General features: G+C 42.1%; 1 protein-coding gene across 1 annotated transcript in view; it reads right to left on the bottom strand.

Moving 5' to 3' along the window:
* The window catches only part of dnah9 (dynein, axonemal, heavy chain 9), a 213,947-nt gene that overhangs the window by 72,600 nt on the left and 117,675 nt on the right, over positions 1–23,672 (bottom strand). The window contains exons 52-54 of the mRNA XM_051939132.1: positions 20,728–20,870; positions 1,155–1,316; positions 661–894 (exon numbers count right to left, since the gene is read on the bottom strand). Coding sequence (XP_051795092.1) covers positions 661–894; positions 1,155–1,316; positions 20,728–20,870 — 539 coding nt within the window. The remainder of the gene's footprint in view (positions 1–660; positions 895–1,154; positions 1,317–20,727; positions 20,871–23,672) is intronic.

Genomic DNA, 23,672 nt, shown 5'->3' with positions numbered 1-23,672 from the left:
AACTAAATAAGCCTTGTGGTTATTATCATTTATAAGCTCTACTGTCAGGAAATTTAAGAAGTGGTCCAGCAGAGTTTTCCTAGATATGATAAAGAAGTTGTGTATGCCAATGTTGTTATGGGCAGTTAAACTATATTAGAGAATGTTTTGAATCAAACAGAGGGAAAAGAAAAACACGGTTTTACATGAATGCTTAAAGATTTCTTGCAGGCACTTGTTAAGATGTATAAAAACATTTTGCTTTAAAAAATAACTTGAGTCTGATATGCTTTTTCCAAAAAAAAAAAAAATCAATTACCTGGTTAGAATTTATTTGAATAACATCTGTGCCTCCTCTTTGCATGAATGTGGGAATATTTTTCATTTCAAAAATTTAATTACTCGATGCAAGATGTCTACAATATCACTGAACGACTATTCTCAGTGTTTGTGTAATGCAGGTTCAAGCTTCCACGTTGCACTTTTGAAAGCTGCCTATTCGGTAGCATTGGTTGTGATGCCACAAATCCAGCTCGTGGTTACATACCTTCAAATCAGATTTTAGTTAAGCTCAGATAAACTTCACTTTGACATAATTTGAAAAACAGCCTTATGGTGTCAAACTGTGACTGGTCTGACCAAAACACATTTTGGAGCCAAGTGGGACTGTAACCTCAGTACCTGAGCAGAGGTGCCTTTGAGCTTCTGCAAGCCGTTCTCCAGGCGTTCCATCTTGGTGGTGAGGTCTTTGCTCTTCTGGCTCAGCAGACTGCGATACAGCTTGATCTGCTCCAGGAAAGACTTGGGTGTGGTGTAGTTGTAGCACCGCTCATTGTTCAGGTACTCCTTGGATGTTAGATTGACACTCATGTGGATGTAAGCCATGAATTTACTGACTGACTCCTTCACTTGGGGCTGCAAGAATTACAAGTCACAGAATTGATTACTTCATATTAAAAGCAGATGATGGTGCAGATTTAACGGCAGACACATATTTCCTGAGGCTCAGGCTTCAAATTTAATTTGCGAGGCCTCCGGTCTGCGTTTTAAATTAATATCACATTGGTTGTGTCACAGTGGCTGACATTTGAAATTATATTTTCAGAGTGTGAACATCATTTTTGTGGGTTGCTTCATTCCTGTGTGTATATATTAAAGGATGAGCTTGTTCTCACTTCAATGTTGTCCACCTCCTGGAGAAACCTGAAGCTGACTGACTCCAGCGCCTCCTGTGGCCACTCATGGAACCAGTCGATGGCTGTGCAGTTGACCACTGCAGGGAACTTCCTGTTGCGAACTCTCAGTTTACTGCCCACTGGAGAGAAACACAGGGCCACCTGCAATACATGAACAGACATCTAGAAAGGTCAAACAAAACTGAACGTGAAGTCAGATGCAGCTCAGATGCCGATTACAGTCACTTTCTTTCTTCTGCGAGTACAACTGGAGTTACCATCAGACTGAGAAAAAAAAAAGCTGGGAACTCCTGCTCTGATTCTTCCTGGTCAAGAGGAGGAATGGAGAACTATGAATTAATTATCTGCAGCTACATCATTAAGCAAATAAAGCTTCCAGCAAGCACGCAAATTAAAGCAGTTTGTTGAGCTGAAGGATACGTCAGACTGATTTTCACCGTTGGAGACGAACAGCTGGCTTGTTGAGGAGCTCAGCCAGATGCTCGATGCCATTAGACTGAAGAAAAAACATGTAGACGTCACACCCAAAGACACTTCTTAAGGTAATCTACTCTGGAAAAATATGACCCCGCAAACTTATCTCACACTGTCTGTGACAATGCATTTACAGAGTGAAGATTCAGGAGGAACACTTACACTGCATTTAATGGAAAACATCTTATAAGGTTACATCTTTAAATTTATTAAACACAAATTTCAAAAAGTTTGTTTAAACCACTGGTTTTCAATTTGTTTTGTTTTTTTTAACCTGTGATCCATTAATACAAAGCCATACAGTACAATGCAGAGTCATCCGGGCCATAGTAATCCTAACACAGCTGGAATTCTCTTTTAATTTTCTGGTTTTTGAAGATGTTTCACGTCTCATCCAAGAGGCTTATCTAACCCTAACTGACTTATAGGGAGTCCCAGATATGTATTGTCACCCCACAAATTCACATGCCTCAAGCCGGGAACAGCAGCAACACTGGTTAGTTTCATAACTAACTTGATTTATAGATGGCTGTCTCTAAACAAGGGGGTGGTGTGTGTGTGTGTGTGTGTGTGTGTGTGGGGGGGGGGGGGGGGCATTTTCTTTAGAGTCTTGACATCTCTCCCCATCTCCCCATCTCTCTAACTGTGGGATTTTTGGGTGACGATACATATCTAGTAAGAACCAAAGAACTTCTCTTGGAGAAAATGGGAAACATCCTCCAGAAAGAAAAGTGAAGTTGCCTTTTTACTGAAGCTCTTAGAACCACTAGTAAGAGTATATAAGTATTCATGTAAAGATTATTTTACCCACCACCCTAACCTGGCATAACACACACGTTATCTTCTTTATTCCCCATTTACCAATAAGCAATTTTAATAAACCAAATACATTTTGGAATATGACATTTTAGTGACAACTAAAACTTTAGATTTTTATTCCTGGAATGCACTGAACATGGCAGTGACACATTATATATTGAGCTCTATGCAGCTTTCCTGGCAATGATGGGTCCTGTGATACTGTGTCTACACAAATATTGTTTCTTAAAGGTGAAATATAAGGTTCAAGTAGTTAGATATTTCTCATGTACTGGTGCCCATCAGGTGCATTTCTGCATTTGGGCACATTTCCATGTCTGGCGTCATATTAACTCTGTTTATGGATGCATATAAGTGGCTATGTATGTGGGCAGTAAATTTTTTAATAACTTCGTCTTCATGGGGAAACAGTCTGATTAATTTTACCAAATTGTGGTAAATCTCCTCTGAACTCCATGAAGCAGGAGAGGGAGTGCTGTGATTTTCCTTTCATTAAAACGGTACGCTGCTCCCGAAGCAGAGGCAGACTAATGATAATGTAGCATGGAGCAAAGAGTAAATGACAAGAGTAAAGTGCAGCAACAAAGTATCTGTTAAAACACTCCTAATGCAAGTACTGCTGTAGTGTTTGCAATATGCTTATAAAACAGCTCTGAGCAAAAGCATATTACAGAGTGGTTACTGAACAGCTGGTTGCTTATAGATGTTCTTACTCTGACATTTTCGGAGGATTTTTGACTTGACTGAAGTACTGAGTCTACTAATATATTAGTTGATTGACATAAAAATATTGTGCAAGTTTTTGGATAATGTAATAATAATAATAATAATTATAATAAATTTTAGTTGAAGGCACCTTTCTTTGGTCTCAAGGACACCGTACAAACAAAAAATCTCCATATATACACAATATACATAGAGACAAGGCAGTTGGCATAAGATGGAATATGCAGTTTTGAACAGATGTGTTTTGAGTTGTCATTTGAAAAGGAGGAACGACTCCATATTTCTCAGTTGGGTTGGCAATGAATTGCAGATGAATGCTCTGCTCCCCATGGTGGTGTGACGGTCTGAGGGGACAGACAGGTGAATAGAGGAGGATGATCTGAGGGAGCGGGAGGGTGAAGGGACATGGAAGAGGTAGGACAGATATTGGGGCGCGAGGTTGCGGATGGCCTTGAACGTTAACAGGAGGATTTTGTATTGGATGCAGAACTGAACCAGGAACCAGTGGAGCTGTTGAATTACAGGACTGATGTGGTAGATGGAGGAGGTTCGAGTGATGATTCAGGCAGCTGAATTTGGACCAGTTAAAGCTTATGGAGGGATTTGCAAGGGAGGCTGAAGAGGAGTGAGTTACAGTACTCCAAACAGGAAATGACGAGGCTGTGGACAAGGATGGCGGCGGTGTGGAGGGTGAGGGAGGGGCGGAGACGATTGATGTTTCGTAGGTCGAAGTAGGCACCGGGTGATGTTATTGATGCGAGATTGAATAGAGATTGCTGTCCAGGATGACACCCAGACTCTTAACCTGGGGGAGGGTGAAACAGGGGAGTTATCAATGTTGATAGAAAAGCTACTGGTTTTGGATGAAGTGGACTTGGTGCCAATGAGGAGAACCTCAGTTTTATTACTGTTTAATGTAAGGAAGTTTCGGGTGAACCAGGTTTTTATTTCAATAATGCAATCAGTGAGGGAGGTGAGTGGGAGAGTGGACGAGTGTTTACTGGTGAGGTAGAGCTGGCTGTCATCCGCATAGCAGTGGAAATGAATGTTAAATTTGCGGTAGATATTGCCAAGGGGAAGGAGGTAAATGATGAAGAGGAGTTGCCCCAGGACAGAGCCCTTAAATCCATCTCTTCCTCCCCTGGTGATGGAGGAAGGGATGGATTTAAAGGATTTGAGTGGAGTGAACTGAGTGCAGCCAGAGAGGCAGGAAGTGAATCAGTTTAATGAAGTGTAAGTGAAGCCAACAGAAGATGTCTGTTGAGGAGGGTGGTGTGACAGATGGTATCAAAGACCGCACTTAGGTCAAGGAGTATGGTGAGGAGTCCAGAACCAGCTGCCATGAGGAGGTCATTGGTCATTGATTTTGATAAGTGCTATTTCCGTGCTATGAAGGGGATGGAAAGCAGACTGAAATTGTTCTTACAGATTATTGTGGGATAGGTGACAGCAGAGTTGGGAGGCAACTGTTTTTTTTCCAGATTGTGGAGATGAACGGTAGATTGGAGATAGGACAGTAAAGCTGGAGGGGTGTGCACCTGGTGTTTTTAAAATTAAGATGATGGCAACAGTTTTAAAGGATGTCGGAATAATTTCAGTGGTGAGAGAGGAGTGGATGGTGGCAGAGATGAGGGGGACCAGAGGGGGGAGCAGGCTTTGACCAGTGGTGTGGGGAGAGAGTCCAGTTGACAGGTGGATGGCTTGGATTTCTGTATGAGTTCTGTGATTTCTGAGAGAGTGGAGAGCTGGAAGAAGGAGAATAAGTGTGTGGATGGATGAAAATCAGCTGAGATGCTGAGCTGAGGGTTTGAACCAAGGTGCTGGTGGATTTTCAGATTTTTTGCAGTGAAAAAGGACCAAGCAGTATTATGTTTGTTGAGAGAGAGGATAGATGGGTGAAGAAAGCAGCAAAGTTATTTAAAATGTCGCTATTCAGTTTAGGGGGATGTAAACAGTAGCAATGATGGTGGGAGTGGGACCAGACAGCTCTCAGACGGTGGATTGAATGAGGTGGAGACGGGCACAGACACCGGCGAGACTTTCCACTTCTCGTGGTGAAATACTGTGAGACCTCGGACGCGACCCTAGCCATGGAGTTGATAGGTGCAAACAAGCCCAGGAGGAGTGGATTCATTCAGCTGTGAAAAGTCATTGGGCTGTTGCCATGTCTTGGTTGAACAAAGAAAGTCTATCTTACGGTCAGGGATGAGGTCCTAAAGAGATGTCCTTTGCTTGTCAGTGAGCGGATGTTGAGCAGAGCGAAGTTGAGTGAGGAGTCATCACAGCTGGTGGTGGTGCTATTAGACCGAGCTAGGTGGCCTAATACGCTGTGGTTGACAACCCGGCTGGTGGAGCGTGCAGGGTGTCAAGAGCTGGACCGGATGCATTTTATTGCTGTTGAGCTGTTTGAGTGGAAATTCCGCTGGGACCCTCGTTGGATGTATGTCTGGGTTGAAGTGGAGAGCCGCTAGTGGAGGTTCAGGCAGGTGATAACACAGCTGGAGCAGTTGAGCAGCCGAGTAACTGAGCAAACCTGTCACTGGTGGGTGAACAGGCAGTAGTTTAGGAAGAATTAGACACATACGGACCAAACTTATGTCCTATCGACTTACATTGTGGAGGAGGACTCATAGCATCAAAATCCAGGTAAAAACACCAAGTAAGGCTCAATCTGGGACAAGATAGAGTTAATGCTGGTTATAAACTCACTCAGACGGTAAATATTCCAACTGAGGTCAATTGCAGGGTCCATTAAGGTCATAAAACCATAAAATGACTCTAAAAAGTTTAAAAGCTAGTGACGAGCAGCGGCACCAAGTTGTGCCAGCGTTCACTCGTCGGCCATCTTAATGTATGCCTTTTTGTAAGCAAGGATGTCAACAATATACACTTCCCAACAACTTAAATGTGAATACGTGGTGGTGTTCCAATATGCAATAATAAATGAAATATCTCAGTGTTGTGATCGCAAAAAAAAAAAAAAAAAAAAAGCCATTCTGTTTAAAGATTTGTAAAGTAAATCTTCTGAACTTGAAGAGGATTATGAATTGTTACTTTAAGGAGTAAAAACAACAATATATTTATTTCAAATAAAGCTATTCAGTGAAAAATAAACCAGGAAGCACTTACACACGTGGACAAAATTGTTGGTACCCCTCAGTTAAAGAAGGAAAAACCCACAATTCTCACTGAAATCACTTGAAACTCACAAAAGTAACAATAAATAAAAATTCATTGAAAATTAAATAATCAAAATCAGCCATCACTTTTGAATTGTTGATTAACATAATTATTTAAAAAAACAAACTAATGAAATAGGGCTGGACAAAAATGATGGTACCCATAACTTAATATTTTGTTGCACAACCTTTTGAGGCAATCACTGCAATTAAACGATTTCTGTATTTGTCAATGAGCGTTCTGCAGCTGTCAACAGGTATTTTGGCCCACTCCTCATGAGCAAACAGCTCCAGTTGTCTCAGGTTTGATGGGTGTCTTCTCCAAATGGCATGTTTCAGCTCCTTCCACATATGTTCAATGGGATTCAGATCTGGGCTCATAGAAGGCCACTTTAGAATAGTCCAACGCTTTTCTCTCAGCCATTCTTGGGTGTTTTTGGCTGTGTGTTTTGGATCGTTGTCCTGTTGGAAGACCCATGACCTGCGACTGAGACCAAGCTTTCTGACACTAGGCAGCACATTTCTCTCCAGAATGCCTTGATAGTCTTCAGATTTCATCGTACCTTGCACACTTTCAAGACACCCTGTGCCAGATGCAGCAAAGCAGCCCCAAAACATTACTGAGCCTCCTCCATGTTTCACCGTAGGGACAGTGTTCTTTTCTTCGTATGCTTGGTTTTTGAGTCTATGAACATAGAGTTGATGTGCCTTACCAAAAAGCTCCAGTTTGGTCTCATCTGTCCAAAGGACATTCTCCCAGAAGCTTTGTGGCTTGTCAACATGCATTTTTGCAAATTCCAGTCTCGCTTTTTTATGAGTTTTTTTCAGCAGTGGTGTCCTCCTTGGTCGTCTCCCATGAAGTCCACTTTGGCTCAAACAACGACGAATGGTGCGATCTGACACTGATGTACCTTGGCCTTGGAGTTCACCTTTAATTTCTTTGGAGGTTGCTCTGGGCTCTTTGGATACAATTCCAACGATCCGTCTCTTCAATTTGTCATCAATTTTCCTCTTGCGGCCACGTCCAGGGAGGTTGGCTACTGTCCCGTGGGTCTTGAACTTCTGAATAATATGAGCCACTGTTGTCACAGGAACTTCAAGCTGTTTAGAGATGGTCTTATAGCCTTTACCTTTAAAATTTTTGTCTATAATTTTTTTTCGGATGTCCTGGGACAATTCTCTCCTTCGCTTTCTGTTGTCCATGTTCAGTGTGGTACACACCTTTTCACCAAACAGCAGGGTGACTACTTGTCTCCCTTTAAATAGGCAGACTGACTGATTATGAGTTTGGAAACACCTGTGATGTCAATTAAATGACACACCTGAGTTAATCATGTCACTCTGGTCAAATAGTTTTCAATCTTTTATAGAGGTACCATCATTTTTGTCCAGGCCTGTTTCATTAGTTTGTTTTTTTAAATAATTATGTTAATCAACAATTCAAAAGTAATGGCTGTTTTTGATTATTTAATTTTCAATAAATTTTTATTTATTGTTACTTTTGTGAGTTTCAAGTGATTTCAGTGAGAATTGTGGGTTTTTCCTTCTTTAACTGAGGGGTACCAACAATTTTGTCCACGTGTGTAGGTGCTTTTGCAAAACAAGTCAAACCAGCTCTATTTTTGAAAGATAAGGATTTAAATACATCAATAGTAAACTTATGAATGATCCTTTGAAATCTTGTATAAAAGAAGTAACTACAGTGCCTTGTGAAAGTATTCGGCCCCCTTGAACTTTTCAACCTTTCGCCACATTTCAGGCTTCAAACATAAAGATATAAAATTCTAATTTTTTGTCAAGAATCAACAACAAGTGGGACACAATTGTGAAGTGGAATGAAATTTATTGGATATTTTAAACTTTTTTAACAAATAAAAACCTGAAAAGTGGGGTGTGCAATATTATTCGGCCCCCTTGCATTAATACTTTGTAGCGCCACCTTTTGCTGCAATTACAGCTGCAAGCCGCTTGGGGTATGTCTCCATCAGTTTTGCACATCGAGAGACTGAAATTCTTGCCCATTCTTCCTTGCAAAACAGCTCGAGCTCAGTGAGGTTGCATGGAGAGCGTTTGTGAACAGCAGTCTTCAGCTCCAATTCTCGATTGGATTCAGGTCTGGACTTGGACTTGGCCATTCTAACACCTGGATACATTTATTTGTGAACCATTCCATTGTAGATTTTGCTTTATGTTTTCTATCATTGTCCTGTTGGAAGATAAATCTCCGTCCCAGTCTCAGGTCTTTCGCAGACTCCAACAGGTTTTCTTCCAGAATGGTCCTGTATTTGGCTCCATTCATCTTCCCATCAATTTTAACCATCTTCCCTGTCCCTGCTGAAGAAAAGCAGGCCCAAACCATGAGGCTGCCACCACCATGTTTGACAGTGGGGATGGTGTGTTCAGGGTGATGAGCTGTGTTGCTTTTACGCCAAACATATCGTTTTGCATTGTGGCCAAAAAGTTGGATTTTGGTTTCATCTGACCAGAGCACCTTCTTCCACATGTTTGGTGTGTCTCCCAGGTGGCTTGTGGCAAACTTCAAACGAGACTTTTTATGGATATCTTTGAGAAATGGCTTTCTTCTTGCCACTCTTCCATAAAGGCCAGATTTGTGCAGTGTACGACTGATTGTTGTCCTATGGACAGACTCTCCCACCTCAGCTGTAGATCTCTGCAGTTCATCCAGAGTGATCATGGGCCTCTTGGCTGCATCTCTGATCAGTCTTCTCCTTGTTCCAGGTGAAAGTTTAGAGGGACGGCCGGGTCTTGGTAGATTTGCAGTGGTCTGATACTCCTTCCATTTCAATATGATTGCTTGCACAGTGCTCCTTGAGATGTTTAAAGCTTGGGAAATCTTTTTGTACCCAAATCCGGCTTTAAACTTCTCCACAACAGTATCTCGGACCTGCCTGGTGTGTTCCTTGGTCTTCATGATGCTCTCTGCACTTTAAACAGAACCCTGAGACTATCACAGAGCAGGTGCATTTATACGGAGACTTGATTCCACACAGGTGGATTCTATTTTTCATCATCAGTCATTTAGGACAACATTGGATCATTCAGAGATCCTCACTGAACTTCTGGAGTGAGTTTGCTGCACTGAAAGTAAAGGGGCCGAATAATATTGCACGCCCCACTTTTCATTTTTTTATTTGTTAAAAAAGTATAAAATATCCAATAAATTTCATTCCACTTCATGATTGTGTCCCAATTGTTGTTGATTCTTGATAAAAAAATTAAAATGTTATATCTTTATGTTTGAAGCCTGAAATGTGGCGAAAGGTTGAAAAGTTCAAGGGGGCCGAATACTTTCACAAGGCACTGTAAATAGAGACAATGAAAGTAAAGCAAACAATTGAGGCCTTCCTACATCTGAGCTATATGAAAACTGGGTAATTCAGGTCCCTTTCAGACTTTAGATCTTGAAGTATATTTAATATTAACTGAACTCAAATAGCAAAGGTGTTCCCAGATCAGCATATAAATCAAACAGGATTTATTTTAAAATAGTTACAAACAAATTCAACTCGAGCTGAAACAAGTAATCGATTTAATCGATTAAAATCGATTATTAAAATAGTTGTCAACTATTTTGTTCATCAATTAGTTGGTTAATAAGTCTATTTTTACCATAAGCGGCATGTTACGCGCATATTTTAAGCCAGCCTGTAATCGCGGTGACCAGGTGTGGCAGTAATGAGCCAGTGTAGGTTTTACACTACCAGAACTGCAGGAGAAGAAGCATACAACCAATAGGTTGCCTTGCTTTAGGTCACGTGATGCTCACTCAGCGTCACAGACTTGCGCTCAGCGGCTGCGTACTCACTGGGAAAGTCCGACAGGAGTTCCTCACATACTTCGGTGAGAAGCCAGTTTCCAAGGGAGAAAATCCGTTACAGTGGTGGAAGTCAAATGAGGTGAAATACCCCTTTTTGTCAAGGTTAGCAAAGTCCTCTGTATACCAAGCACTACTACACCAGCGGAGCGGCTATTTTCTGCAGCAGGGAATATAGCCTCTAAAAAGAGAGCTGGCCTTAGCCCAGAGCATGTGGACATGCTGACATTTTTGCACTACAGTGCAAAGTTTATGACTCATTCATTAGACTAATGTTTACATTGTTTGTAAAATGCACTTGTTTTCTCTAAATATTCAGTTTTTGTTTGGTTTTTAAAAACTTTTAAAAATGTGACTTCAATTTAGGATCCTGAAATGGCACTTTATTTAGGGTCCGAGCACCGAGGGTGCGAAGGACAGGCGGTGCAAGGGCACCGACTGTCCAAGGCCCTATTGAAACCCTAGAGTTTATTATTAGGGTCCGAGCACCGAGGGTGTGAAGGACAGGCGGTGCAAGGGCACCGACTGTCCAAGGCCCTATTGAAACCCTAGAGTTTATTATTAGGGTCCGAGCACCGAGGGTGCCGAGGACAGGCAGTGCAAGGTGCTCAACTGTCCAAGGCACCAGCGGTGCCTAGGACCCTATTGAAACCTTAGGGTTTATTATTATTATTATTATTATTATTATTAGGGTCCGAGCACCGAGGGTGCGAAGGACAGGCGGTGCCAGGGCACCGACTGTCCAAGGCACCAGCGGTGCCAAGGACCCTATTGAAACCCTAGGGTTTATTATTATTATTATTATTATTATTAGGGTCCGAGCACCGAGGGTGCGAAGGACAGGCGGTGCCAGGGCACCGACTGTCCAAGGCACCAGCGGTGCCAAGGACCCTATTGAAACCCTAGGGTTTATTATTATTAGGGTCCGAGCACCGAGGGTGCGAAGGACAGGCGGTGCCAGGGCACCGACTGTCCAAGGCACCAGCGGTGCCAAGGACCCTATTGAAACCCTAGGGTTTATTAGGGTCCGAGCACCGAGGGTGCGAAGGACAGGCGGTGCCAGGGCACCGACTGTCCAAGGCACCAGCGGTGCCAAGGACCCTATTGAAACCCTAGGGTTTATTATTATTATTATTATTATTATTATTATTTTTTTTTTTTTTTTTTTTTTTTTCTCCCGTAAAGTAAATTGGCTTTTTGGCGGCCTTATCATACTCCAAAACGCGTGAAATTTGGCATGCACATCAGGACTGGCGAAAAATTTGATATTTTATGGGAGTTGCGCATGTGCGTGGCAAAATGGCTCTATAGCGCCACCTGCAAACTTGAAAAAGTAGTCATTAGGCCAACTGCCACAATGTTTCATGTACAGCTACTAGGGCTGAGTACCGAACTTCGGTTCTTTAATGGCACCGACCGAAATGTTTCGGTACTAATGAGTATCGAAATAAGCCTCGTCTTTCGGTTCCATGTTCCGGTACTTATCACGTGATTATGATAAAGCAAACCTGTGATTGGCTGTAACATTACACGTGATTGCGGCAAGCCGGAAAAAAGCATGCTGCCCGTTCACAGACAGGTTTCACGTTAGGTACATTGAATTTACTGCAGTTGTGTAGCATGTCGTCGAAGTGGGAAAAGATGCCTCTGAGGTCTAAAACGTGGCTCTACTTTTGTAAAATGGACGCTGTAACAGGCGAACCTGTCTGCGGCTCTGCTCAGCACAATAACCACGGCAGTTCGGCCAATGCAGACAAAGTCTTTTATTCACCACACCGTCTCAATGTAAATAAAACAGTCTCTCTTCCTTGCCCGGCGCTACACCGGACCTCGTCCGGTAAACAGTCTCAACGTCCGCCGGCTCTCCGCCGGTTCTCCTCCGGTAAACAGTCTCAGCGTCAGCCGGATCTCCACAGGATCTCGTTCGATAAGCTGTCCGCTGTCCTCCGCTCGTCCGTTCCCCCGTCCTCTCTGTCCGTCTGTCTTTTGTCCTCTGCTTCAGTCTGTTACTGCCGAGAGAATCAGGTGAGTCTAATTGGTGCCAGCTGCGCTAATTAACCTGACGCTGGTTCCACACACTCTCCTCCACACCTCTCCCCTCTGCAGCTGAGCTCTCCCACGCCCATCGCCACAGACGCCAATAGTGCGCGGTGCAGTATATGCCAAAGCGGGCGGTAAACTCCATCTAAGGCTAAATACCGGCACGAGACCGATAGTCGACAAGTACCTTAAGGGAAAGTTGACAAGAACTTTGAAGAGAGAGTTCAAGAGGGTGTGAAACCGTTAAGAGGTAAACGGGTGGGGTCCGCGCAGTCCGCCCGGGAGATTCAACTCGGCGGGCCAGGGGCGGCCGCTCGGTGCGGGAGGATCCCCTCGCGGGACCTCTCGCCGGGTGCGGGCCGTCCCCCGCCTGGCGCATTTCCTCCGCGGCGGTGCGCCGCGACCGGCTCCGGGTCGGCCAGGAAGGGTCCGGGCCGAAGGTGGCTCAGAATGTACTGAACTGTACATTGCTTGCAAATGTTCTTTTGCACTGGAAATCACTGGAAAATTAAACTCAAGATGTGAAAAGTAATGTGTAATGCAATTTTCATTCTGTTAGAGTATATATTGTAAAACTGGTATCGAAAAAAGTATCGTTTAGGAACCGGTATCGAAGTGAAGGTATCGGAATTGGTACCGGTATCGAAACTTTTAGATTGATACCCAGCCCTAACAGCTACAATATTTGGTGGGCATATGCAGAACATCTGGACACACCAAAAAGTCAATTACAGCCACGCCCTAAACCCAACAGGAAGTCGGCCACCTTCAATTTGCTGTAAATTTTTCAAACTTAATCGCTCCTCGGGAAATGACTTGCCTTTTTGGCGGCCTTATCATGAACCAAAACGCGTGAAATTTGGCGTGCACATCAGGACTGGCGAAAAATTTGATATTTTATGGGAGTTGCGCATATGTGTGAAAAAATGGCTCTATAGCGCCACCTGCAAAATTGAAACAGTGGTCATTAGGCCAACTTCCACAATGTTTTATTTACAGCTACAATATTTGGTGGGCATATGCACCACATCAGGACACACCAAAAAGTCAATCACAGCCACACCCTAAACCCAACAGGAAGTCGGCCATCTTGAATTTGCTGTACATTTGTCAAAATTTATAGCTCCTAGTGGATAAGTCTGAGAGAACTGAAATTTGGCCAGTACATGCACCAGACCTTTCTGATGAAAAGTTATCAAAAACTCAACCAGAAGCCAAAAGGTGTGGCCATGGCGGAGCCTCAAACAACTGATCCTTCGCCATGAAACAGGAAGTGGTGTCTAATTCTTCTCAACATGCTCCAATCTGCCTGAAACTTTACATGTATGATGACAGTCCTGTCCTGATGTCATCCACATAGGGATATTCATTGACAGTCATAGCGCCACCTTGTGGTTTCAGGAAATAGACATCTTTTACACTTTCATGCCCTATTGTTACCCAGTTGATCATATTCACTTCAAATGCAGTGACAACAGCCTAAACACATTGATGATGCATCCCAGTGAAAATGGTGACTTGTCATCAAAGGGCGTGTCTGTGGCGGCCAAACCAATTTCGATGTTTCGCCATGAAAATTTAACGATTCATATCTCAGCTGAACAACATCCTATCTGCCTCAGACTTCACATGCTGGATACCAGGTCCAGTCTGAACACATCCACACTCATAAATTTTGAAAAAGTCATAGCGCCACCTGTTGGTAATAGTAAGTTTAAGGCCTTATATTTTCAGGTACAATGGCCCCAAACTTGGTGATATCATGCTGGAAATTGGTCAGTCGAGTCTTCACCTCTTGACAATCACACACTGTGAAGGGTGTGACATTTCATGTAACGCTGTTGCCGTAGCAACCAAATATCGCCATGAAAAACAAAGCCCTTTCTGACAGGTTAGGAATACTCCAATGCTCACAAAAATTACCACACACATCACCATTGACCCAAGGAACAACACTGTATGCATCTCGGCACTGCACATGCTATAGCGCCCCCTACAGTATTTTTAACAAACAGCCCCCCCAGCACGTTTCACCTACATCCATGAAATTTGGGAGGCTTATAGAGCACATCAGGACGCACAAAAAAGCCTCTTGGAGCCATGTCCTAAACCCAACAGGAAGTCGGCCATCTTGGATTAATTGTGAGATTTTTGATGATTTTTCTCATTTTTGAGAGTTAATACCTCCTCGGGGATAATTCCAGGAGACCTGAAATTTTGTCAGTCCACACAGCAGGACTTGGTTTGGAAAAGTTATCAAAAGTTTAACCAGAAGCCAAATGGCGTGGCCATGGCGACCATCAGCGTTTTGATGCTTCGCCATGAAACATCAACTGCTGTATAACTCTCCTCTGCATGCTCCAATCTGCCTCAAACTTTCCATGTGTGATCACAATCCAATCCTGATCACATCTACAGGCCAACAGACACTCTCAGTCGCAGCGCCACCTGATGGAGGGACAGTAAATGCTGTATAACTGGCCTCTACATGATCAAATCAGCCTGAAACTTTTCATGAGTGATCAGAGTCCAACCCTCATCACATCCACTGTGTGAAATACACTCTGAGTTACAGCGCCACCTGGTGGATAGACAGGAAATGCTCTATAACTGCTCTGAACATGCTACAGTCTGGCTGAAATTTTAAATGTATGATTGGACTCTGGTCCAGATGCGATTCAGAGGCCGACATACACTCTCAGTCACAGCGCCACCTGGTGGACGTGCGTGGATTCACGACCAGCGTGGATGCGAGGACCCGTCCATCGCTGCTTGCAGCTTTAATTATTATTATTATTATTTTTTTTTTTTTTCTCCCGTAAAGTAAATTGGCTTTTTGGCGGCCTTATCATACTCCAAAACGCGTGAAATTTGGCATGCACATCAGGACTGGCGAAAAATTTGATATTTTATGGGAGTTGCGCATGTGCGTGGCAAAATGGCTCTATAGCGCCACCTGCAAACTTGAAAAAGTAGTCATTAGGCCAACTGCCACAATGTTTCATGTACAGCTACAATATTTGGTGGGCATATGCAGAACATCTGGACACACCAAAAAGTCAATTACAGCCACGCCCTAAACCCAACAGGAAGTCGGCCATCTTCAATTTGCTGTAAATTTTTCAAACTTAATCGCTCCTCGGGAAATGACTTGCCTTTTTGGCGGCCTTATCATGAACCAAAACGCGTGAAATTTGGCGTGCACATCAGGACTGGCGAAAAATTTGATATTTTATGGGAGTTGCGCATATGTGTGGAAAAATGGCTCTATAGCGCCACCTGCAAAATTGAAAAAGTGGTCATTAGGCCAACTTCCACAATGTTTTATTTACAGCTACAATATTTGGTGGGCATATGCACCACATCAGGACACACCAAAAAGTCAATCACAGCCACACCCTAAACCCAACAGGAAGTCGGCCATCTTGAATTTGCTGTACATTTGTCAAAATTTATAGCTCCTAGTGGATAAGTCTGAGAGAACTGAAATTTGGCCAGTACATTCACCAGACCTTTCTGATGAAAAGTTATCAAAAACTCAACCAGAAGCCAAAAGGTGTGGCCATGGCGGAGCCTCAAACAACTGATCCTTCGCCATGAAACAGGAATTGGTGTCTAATTCTTCTCAACATGCTCCAATCTGCCTGAAACTTTACATGTATGATGACAGTCCTGTCCTGATGTCATCCACATAGGGATATTCATTGACAGTCATAGCGCCACCTTGTGGTTTCAGGAAATAGACATCTTTTACACTTTCATGCCCTATTGTTACCCGGTTGATCATATTCACTTCAAATGCAGTGACAACAGCCTAAACACATTGATGATGCATCCCAGTGAAAATGGTGACTTGTCATCAAAGGGCGTGTCTGTGGCGGCCAAACCAATTTCGATGTTTCGCCATGAAAATTTAACGATTCATATCTCAGCTGAACAACATCCTATCTGCCTCAGACTTCACATGCTGGATACCAGGTCCAGTCTGAACACATCCACACTCATAAATTTTGAAAAAGTCATAGCGCCACCTGTTGGTAATAGTAAGTTTAAGGCCTTATATTTTCAGGTACAATGGCCCCAAACTTGGTGATATCATGCTGGAAATTGGTCAGTCGAGTCTTCACCTCTTGACAATCACACACTGTGAAGGGTGTGACATTTCATGCAACGCTGTTGCCGTAGCAACCAAATATCGCCATGAAAAACAAAGCCCTTTCTGACAGGTTAGGAATACTCCAATGCTCACAAAAATTACCACACACATCACCATTGACCCAAGGAACAACACTGTATGCATCTCGGCACTGCACATGCTATAGCGCCCCCTACAGTATTTTTAACAAACAGCCCCCCCAGCACGTTTCACCTACATCCATGAAATTTGGGAGGCTTATAGAGCACATCAGGACGCACAAAAAAGCCTCTTGGAGCCATGTCCTAAACCCAACAGGAAGTCGGCCATCTTGGATTAATTGTGAGGATTTTTGATGATTTTTCTCATTTTTGAGAGTTAATACCTCCTAGGGGATAATTCCAGGAGACCTGAAATTTTGTCAGTCCACACAGCAGGACTTGGTTTGGAAAAGTTATCAAAAGTTTAACCAGAAGCCAAATGGCGTGGCCATGGCGACCATTAGAGTTTTGATGCTTCGCCATGAAACAACAACTGCTGTATAACTCTCCTCTGCATGCTCCAATCTGCCTCAAACTTTCCATGTGTGATCACAATCCAATCCTGATCACATCTACAGGCCAACAGACACTCTCAGTTGCAGCGCCACCTGTTGGAGGGACAATAAATGCTGTATAACTGGCCTCTACATGATCAAATCAGCCTGAAACTTTTCATGAGTGATCAGAGTCCAGCCCTCATCACATCCACTGTTTGAAATACACTCTGAGTTACAGCGCCACCTGGTGGTGGATGGGCAGGAAATGCTGTATAACTAGTCTGAACATGCTCCAATCTGGCTGAAATTTTACGTGTGATTAAACTCTGGTCCAGATGTGATTCAGAGGCCGACACACACTCTCAGTCACAGTGCCACCTGGTGAACGTGCATGGATTCGCCGACCAGCGTGGATGCGAGGACCCGTCCATCGCTGCTTGCAGCTTTAATTATTTTTATTCTCCTGGCTTTTGAATTGCATTGGTGTCTAATTCTTCTCAACATGCTCCAATCTGCCTGAAACCTTACATGTATGATCACAGTCCTGTCCTGATGTCGTCCACATAGGAATATTCATTCACAGTCATAGCGCCACCTTGTGGTTTCAGGAAATAGACATTTTTTACACTTTCATGCCCTATTCTTACCCAGTTGATCATATTCACCTCAAATGCAGTGACAACAGCCTGAACACATGGATGATGCATCCCAGTGAAAATAGTGACTTGTCATCAAAGGGTGTGTCTGTGGCGGCCAAACCAATTTCGATGTTTTGCCATGAAAATTTAACGATTCATATCTCAGCTGAACAAGATCCTATCTGCCCCAAACTTCACATGATGGACACCAGGTCCAGTCTGAACACATCCACACTCATAAATTCTGCAAAAGTCATAGCGCCACCTGTTGGTAATAGTAAGTTTAAGGCCTTATATTTTCAGGTTCAATGGCTCCAAACTTGGTGATATCATGCTGGAAATTGGTCAACCAAGTCTTCACCTCTTGACAATACCACACTGTGAAGGGTGTGACATTTCATGCAATGCTGTTGCCATAGAAACCAAATATCGCCATGCAAAACAAAGTGCTGTTTGACAGGCTGGGAATACTCCAATGCTCACAAAAATTACCACACACATCACCATCGACCCAAGGAACAACACTGTATGCATCTCGGCACTGCACATGCTATAGCGTCCCCTGCAGACTTTTTAACAAACAGCCCCCCCAGCACGTTTCACCTACATCCATAAAATTTGGGAGGCCTATAGAGCACATCGGGACGCACAAAAAAGCCTCTTGGAGCCATGCCCTAAATCCAACAGGAAGTACGCCATTGAGGATTAATTGTGAGATGTTTGATCATTTTTCTCATTTTTGAGAGCGAACACCTCCTAGGGGATAACTCCAGGAGACCTGAAATTTTGTCATTCCATACAGCAGGACTTGATGATGAAAAGTTATCAAAAGTTTAACCAGAAGCCAAATGGCGTGGCCATGGCGACGATAAGAGTTTTGATGCTTTGCCATGAAACAACAGCTGCTGTATAACTATCCTCTGAATGCTCCAATCTGCCTCAAACTTTACATGTGTAATCACACTCCAATCCTGATCACATCCATAGGCCAACATACAGTCTCAGTCGCAGCGCCACCTGGTGGATGGACAGGAAATGCTCTATAACTGCTCTGAACATGCTCCAATCTGGCTGAAATTTTACATGTATGATCAAACTCTGGTCCAGATGCGATTCAGAGGCCGACACACACTCTCAGTCACAGTGCCACCTGGTGGACGTGCGTGGATTCGCCGACCAGCATGGATGCAAGGACCCGTCCATCGCTGCTTGCAGCTTTAATTTAATTATTGTTTACAGTTTCACAGCATGTTAATAAACTATAAAACTCGTTCTCAGGTGAAATCTGTAGGGTTTTTTTTGGGAAAAATAAAATGCAGTTAACAGTAAAATTGTTTCTATTTTCTTTCTGTTCTTAAATTACTACCTTAAATTTAGTTCACTACTTTTGGAGCCCTTACTTGTGATATTATTGTAGTACAGCTTAAAATACATGGGTGCCCAGAAAATGCTTCTCTACAGGAAAGATGTTTTTAAAGTATAAATGTTGCCTTGGTGAAACTTCATTTAAGATCTTGTGACGTTGGATGGTTGTATGAGTATGTATGTGTTGATGAGTCATTGTTTTGATTGCTGCTAACTGAGACATACTAAAATCCAACTCTGGATAGGTTTTTGAATAATTTAGGACATTGTAACATGGCTAAAAGCTCTTAAAATGTACGTTGAACGACATAGGCCCTTTATTAATATTTTACATTGAAAAATAAAGGCAAAACTAAAATGTAAGTGCATAAACCGATTAATCGACTAATCAAAAAAAATAATCGACCGATTAATCGATTATCAAAATAATCGTTAGTTGCAGCCCTAGGTAAATCAGCGAACTATAGGTATATCAAATAGTGAGGGGCCATTTTGCTTATAGTTTTAAAAAAAAATACATTTCAGGCCATGATCATGGATTTTGTAAAAATTAGTACATAAATATTGTGTCTGTATGATTTGTACAAATAATTTTCTGTCTGGAGAACTTACACTTGATAGGGGTATGAGAGAGTGTTGCCCAATTTTCCCCACTCCTCCTTTTTCTATCAGTAAAACAGTTTGAGGCAAAAATCAGGCAAGATCCAAAAGTTATTGACATCAGTGCAGTTTAAAAAACACTTTAAACTTAAATTATTACAATCTTCTGATATACTTTACTATGAAAAACCTACAGTACATCTAATAATATTATCAATTTGATCTAATATTTAAACAGTAGTTTGAATTGTGGTCGGAATGTGGCAAAGATGCGATGGCAAAGGTTAAATAACAATAATATATCTGCCACTCTACAAGGACAGGCCCCTACACAGTACAGAGCATGCCGTTATACCATATCAGTCCGCATGTAACATCCCCATATTACACCTGTGTGCAAGGACTCACTGATCCAAAGACTTTTCCTGCTCCAAGTAGTGACAGCAATAATGCAACAATGTTGTTAAACTTGCAAACTGGTGCTCAACACGCAGCATTTCATGGAGAGACACAGCCTCGCAAATGTTATGCAAACATTATGAATGAGATTAGCCAACATTTTTGAGAAAGTGCCCTTTCCATCCAGATAGACAATTTTGAGACGGAGAACCAAACAGTTAGAAATCCACTCTTTATAAGCTCGTGCCTGTGGGATTGTCTCCCTTATTTATCCACTCCCCAACCTAGGGAGGATAAGAATGAGACGAGGGTAGAGGATATGGGTGGTGGTGGTGATGCACACTGTAATAATGGCAGGATAAGCAACTTTCTCCTTCCCCAGGGGGTACAAAGCGGCTACACGTTGGTGAAATTATCTGCAGCTAAACACCGGCTTTTCTGCTCATTCCAGTGATTTATAATGACGTCCACCACCTCTCAATGTATTCAAGTTCATCTGAAAATGTCAGGGAAGAAAATTGTCTGGGGAGAGACTTCATCATAAAGCCAGATGTTTATCCAAGTATAAGCATCTTTTTTATTTTGGAATAGTAAATTAGAGTCTGAGGCGGCAAGCTATTGCTCTATTACGAGAGGATTGAGATCAAATACAGACGCAGATCTTTGAGAAAGATTAATGGCAAACTTCCCCCCTGAAGAGAGTCACTGAGAACAACTTTTTCTGGATAATTACTTGTGAAATTCAAGTAAAAAAGAATGTGCAGCTTTTTGTCCTGTACTTGTCTGACTATCTGATTGTTTCACCTTGAGCTGTCTGCGAACGCGGTCGATGAAGAACTTCCAGCAGGTTTCTCTCGAATCCATCAATCCTGAGCTGCGAACCTCTGGCCTCATGCTGCCAATGATGTTCTCTACTTCGTCGTCTGGGAACAGGTCAGGAATCTCTCCTGTAAGTAATAAAATAAATCACATCACTGTTGTGGGGGGGATTGTCAAGTTCGCAGGTAGCTGTCGCATTTTGCATTTCGTATTTTTTCTGTGAGTGAACTAAACTTGTACAAGAAATCTTGAGAAGTTTTTTATCTTGTTAAGATCTCAGCTGACACTGAGCACAGACAATCTTATATCAAATCTAGGTGTGCTAATGGAAGTGGTGGTGGCAGCAGGAGTTAATACAGGAAACTTATGCTAATGACAAGATCTGCTGTAAGTCACAGCCTCAAAGGAGCAAAGATGAGCACAGCAAAGAACATCTATGTTGAAGTAGAGTACAAATAGCATCTGAAACTATCAGTATCCAACCTGATCTGAATTCTGTACTTGTGCTTAATCTCTAATGGACTCTAAATGCTGCACTGGTGTAACATTACTCCCTCCCCGAACCTGACTGCTTTAACTCATGTTTACTATCTTGTTTTAGTACAAACTGTCATCACAGGACCTGGCAATGAGCAGTTAACAGTATTTTGATGATGATGATATATATATATATATATATATATATATATATATATATATATATATATATATATATATATATATATATATATATGATATTAATGATATGCTGATATGCCGGTAAGTACCATACTCTGCAACTGTAGTCAATGAGCACAACACCTAATAAAGCACTGTAGCTGTAACTATAACCCTCTGGGCCAAAGATGTGCCTGTTCTTTTTTCATGTTTGTTCCTGTCCCTTAAGTAGTCTGTTCACACCACTTACAATTCCATCGTAGTTCAAAAGTAATTTTTAGATACAAGTGTGGTTATTATATTATTTATTTTATTTAGACTCGAAAATCATTGAGGGTGAACCCTCATTTGCAATGATGTCGAGCAATTCAAAAGATAACAAGTACATCAGGAAGATCAAAATACATAAATTACAAATGCACATCAAATTCAAGAAAAGCAAGTACATTCAGAACACAAAAAGTCCAGCAACAGTTGTTTAAAATGTCTGATGGTAAGCAGATCTTTGATTTTTAAGGTGTTTTGCAGTTTATTCCAAGCAGATGGTGCAAAGACACTGAAGGCAGATCTGCCGAGTTCAGAATGGGCTTTGGGAGCCTGGAGAGTGAGCCAGTCACTGGAACGGGTGTTATGAGCTCCAGAGGACCAGACTAACATTGAGGAGATGTAAGGAGGAAGCATCCCAAGAAAAACTTTGTAAATAAACATATATGTGTGGAGGTCACGCCTCTCTGAAAGCGACGACCATCCAACCTTACTATAAAGGATGCAGTGGTGGGTGTTGTAGGGATCTCCAGTAATAAACCTAAGAGCAGAGTGGAAAACTGCATCTAGAGGTTTCAGTGTTACAGTGGAGGCATGCCTATACAAAATGTCACCATAATCTAATACATATAAAAAGGTAGCCTCAACCAGCATTTTCTGCAATGCAGAGGAAAACAAGACCTGTTCCTATAAAGAAAGCCAATTTTTTGTCGAAGTTTACTTACCAAATGACAAACATGTTTTTAAAAAGAAATTTTGCCATCAATCCAAATGCCAAGATATTTATATTCTGACACTTTATCAATATTAATGCCACTATTCGCTGAAAGTACAACACTTTCAAAAGTGATGTTTTTAGCTCTAGAAAAGAGCATGAATTTGGTTTTCTCTGCATTGAGAACCAATCTATGTTTGGTTAGGGCAACCTCCAAATTATTAAAACAGCTCTGAAGAGAGCACACAGCAAGACTGGACATTATCAGCAGTGCAATACAAAATTGTATCACCAGCATAAAAATGAATTTTGCAATTTGAAACAGCTGGCAATATATCATTTATATAAATTGTGAAAAGCACTGATCCACGGACAGATCCTTGAGGAACACCATTTGAAAGTCTAATAAAATCTGATTTTACATTTCCCAGTGTTACACACTGCTCTCTGCCAGTAAGATAACTCCTGAACCAGCAATAAGCATTCTTATCAAAGCCAAGAGTGTCAAGCTTACTTAAAAGCATTTCATGGTTAACCGTATCAAAGGCTTTGGAAAGGTCAATAAAAAGGGCTGCACAGTGTTTCTGGTTATCCAGGGCTGATATAAAATCATTTAAAACAACGGTGGCTGCAGTGATTGTGCTATGTTTCTGTCTAAAACCAGACTGGTGTAAACTTAAAACAGAATATTCTAAAAGAAATGATTTAAGCTGCTCATTTATTAAGGATTCAAATATCTTGGCAAGGCACGAAAGTTTGGAAATAGGCCTATAGTTATCCATAACTGATGTTTCACCGCCTTTGTGTAGAGGACTGACATAAACGGTCTTCCAAGCCAAAGGAACAATGCCAGTTAAAATAGACAAATTAAAAATATATGTAACATAAGGCGCTAAAATAAGGGCTGTAAGCTTTAAAAAACAGGGATCGAGTTTATCATCCCCAGTAGAACATCTGGATTCCAAAGTTAACAGGACACTGGGGACTACATCTGATGAAATAGGTTGCATCAGTAAATTGTGGTTGTGAAGTGGCCTGAGGAAAATTATCAATAATAGTTGAAGGGGGTCTGGTGTAGGTTTGTTCAAATAGATTACTGGCTGCATTAAAATGATCATTAAAGGCCACACAGATGTCTTTGTGGTCAGTTATGATGGTGCCATCAGCTAAGGAGATAAGGAAAGGGAAGACTTCCACTGAAGGGAATTTATTGGGGTTAGAGTGGGGATTGGGAACAAGATTGAAATTCATTTTAGCCTTCCTAATTGTGGCAGTACATTTATTTCTTAGGTAC

The sequence above is a fragment of the Acanthochromis polyacanthus genome, chromosome 19 (genome assembly GCF_021347895.1).
Source record: "Acanthochromis polyacanthus isolate Apoly-LR-REF ecotype Palm Island chromosome 19, KAUST_Apoly_ChrSc, whole genome shotgun sequence".
NCBI classification, from domain to species: Eukaryota; Metazoa; Chordata; class Actinopteri; family Pomacentridae; genus Acanthochromis; species Acanthochromis polyacanthus.
Note: the sequence above shows the minus strand (reverse complement) of the source record. Positions and strands in the feature narration are given on the sequence as shown.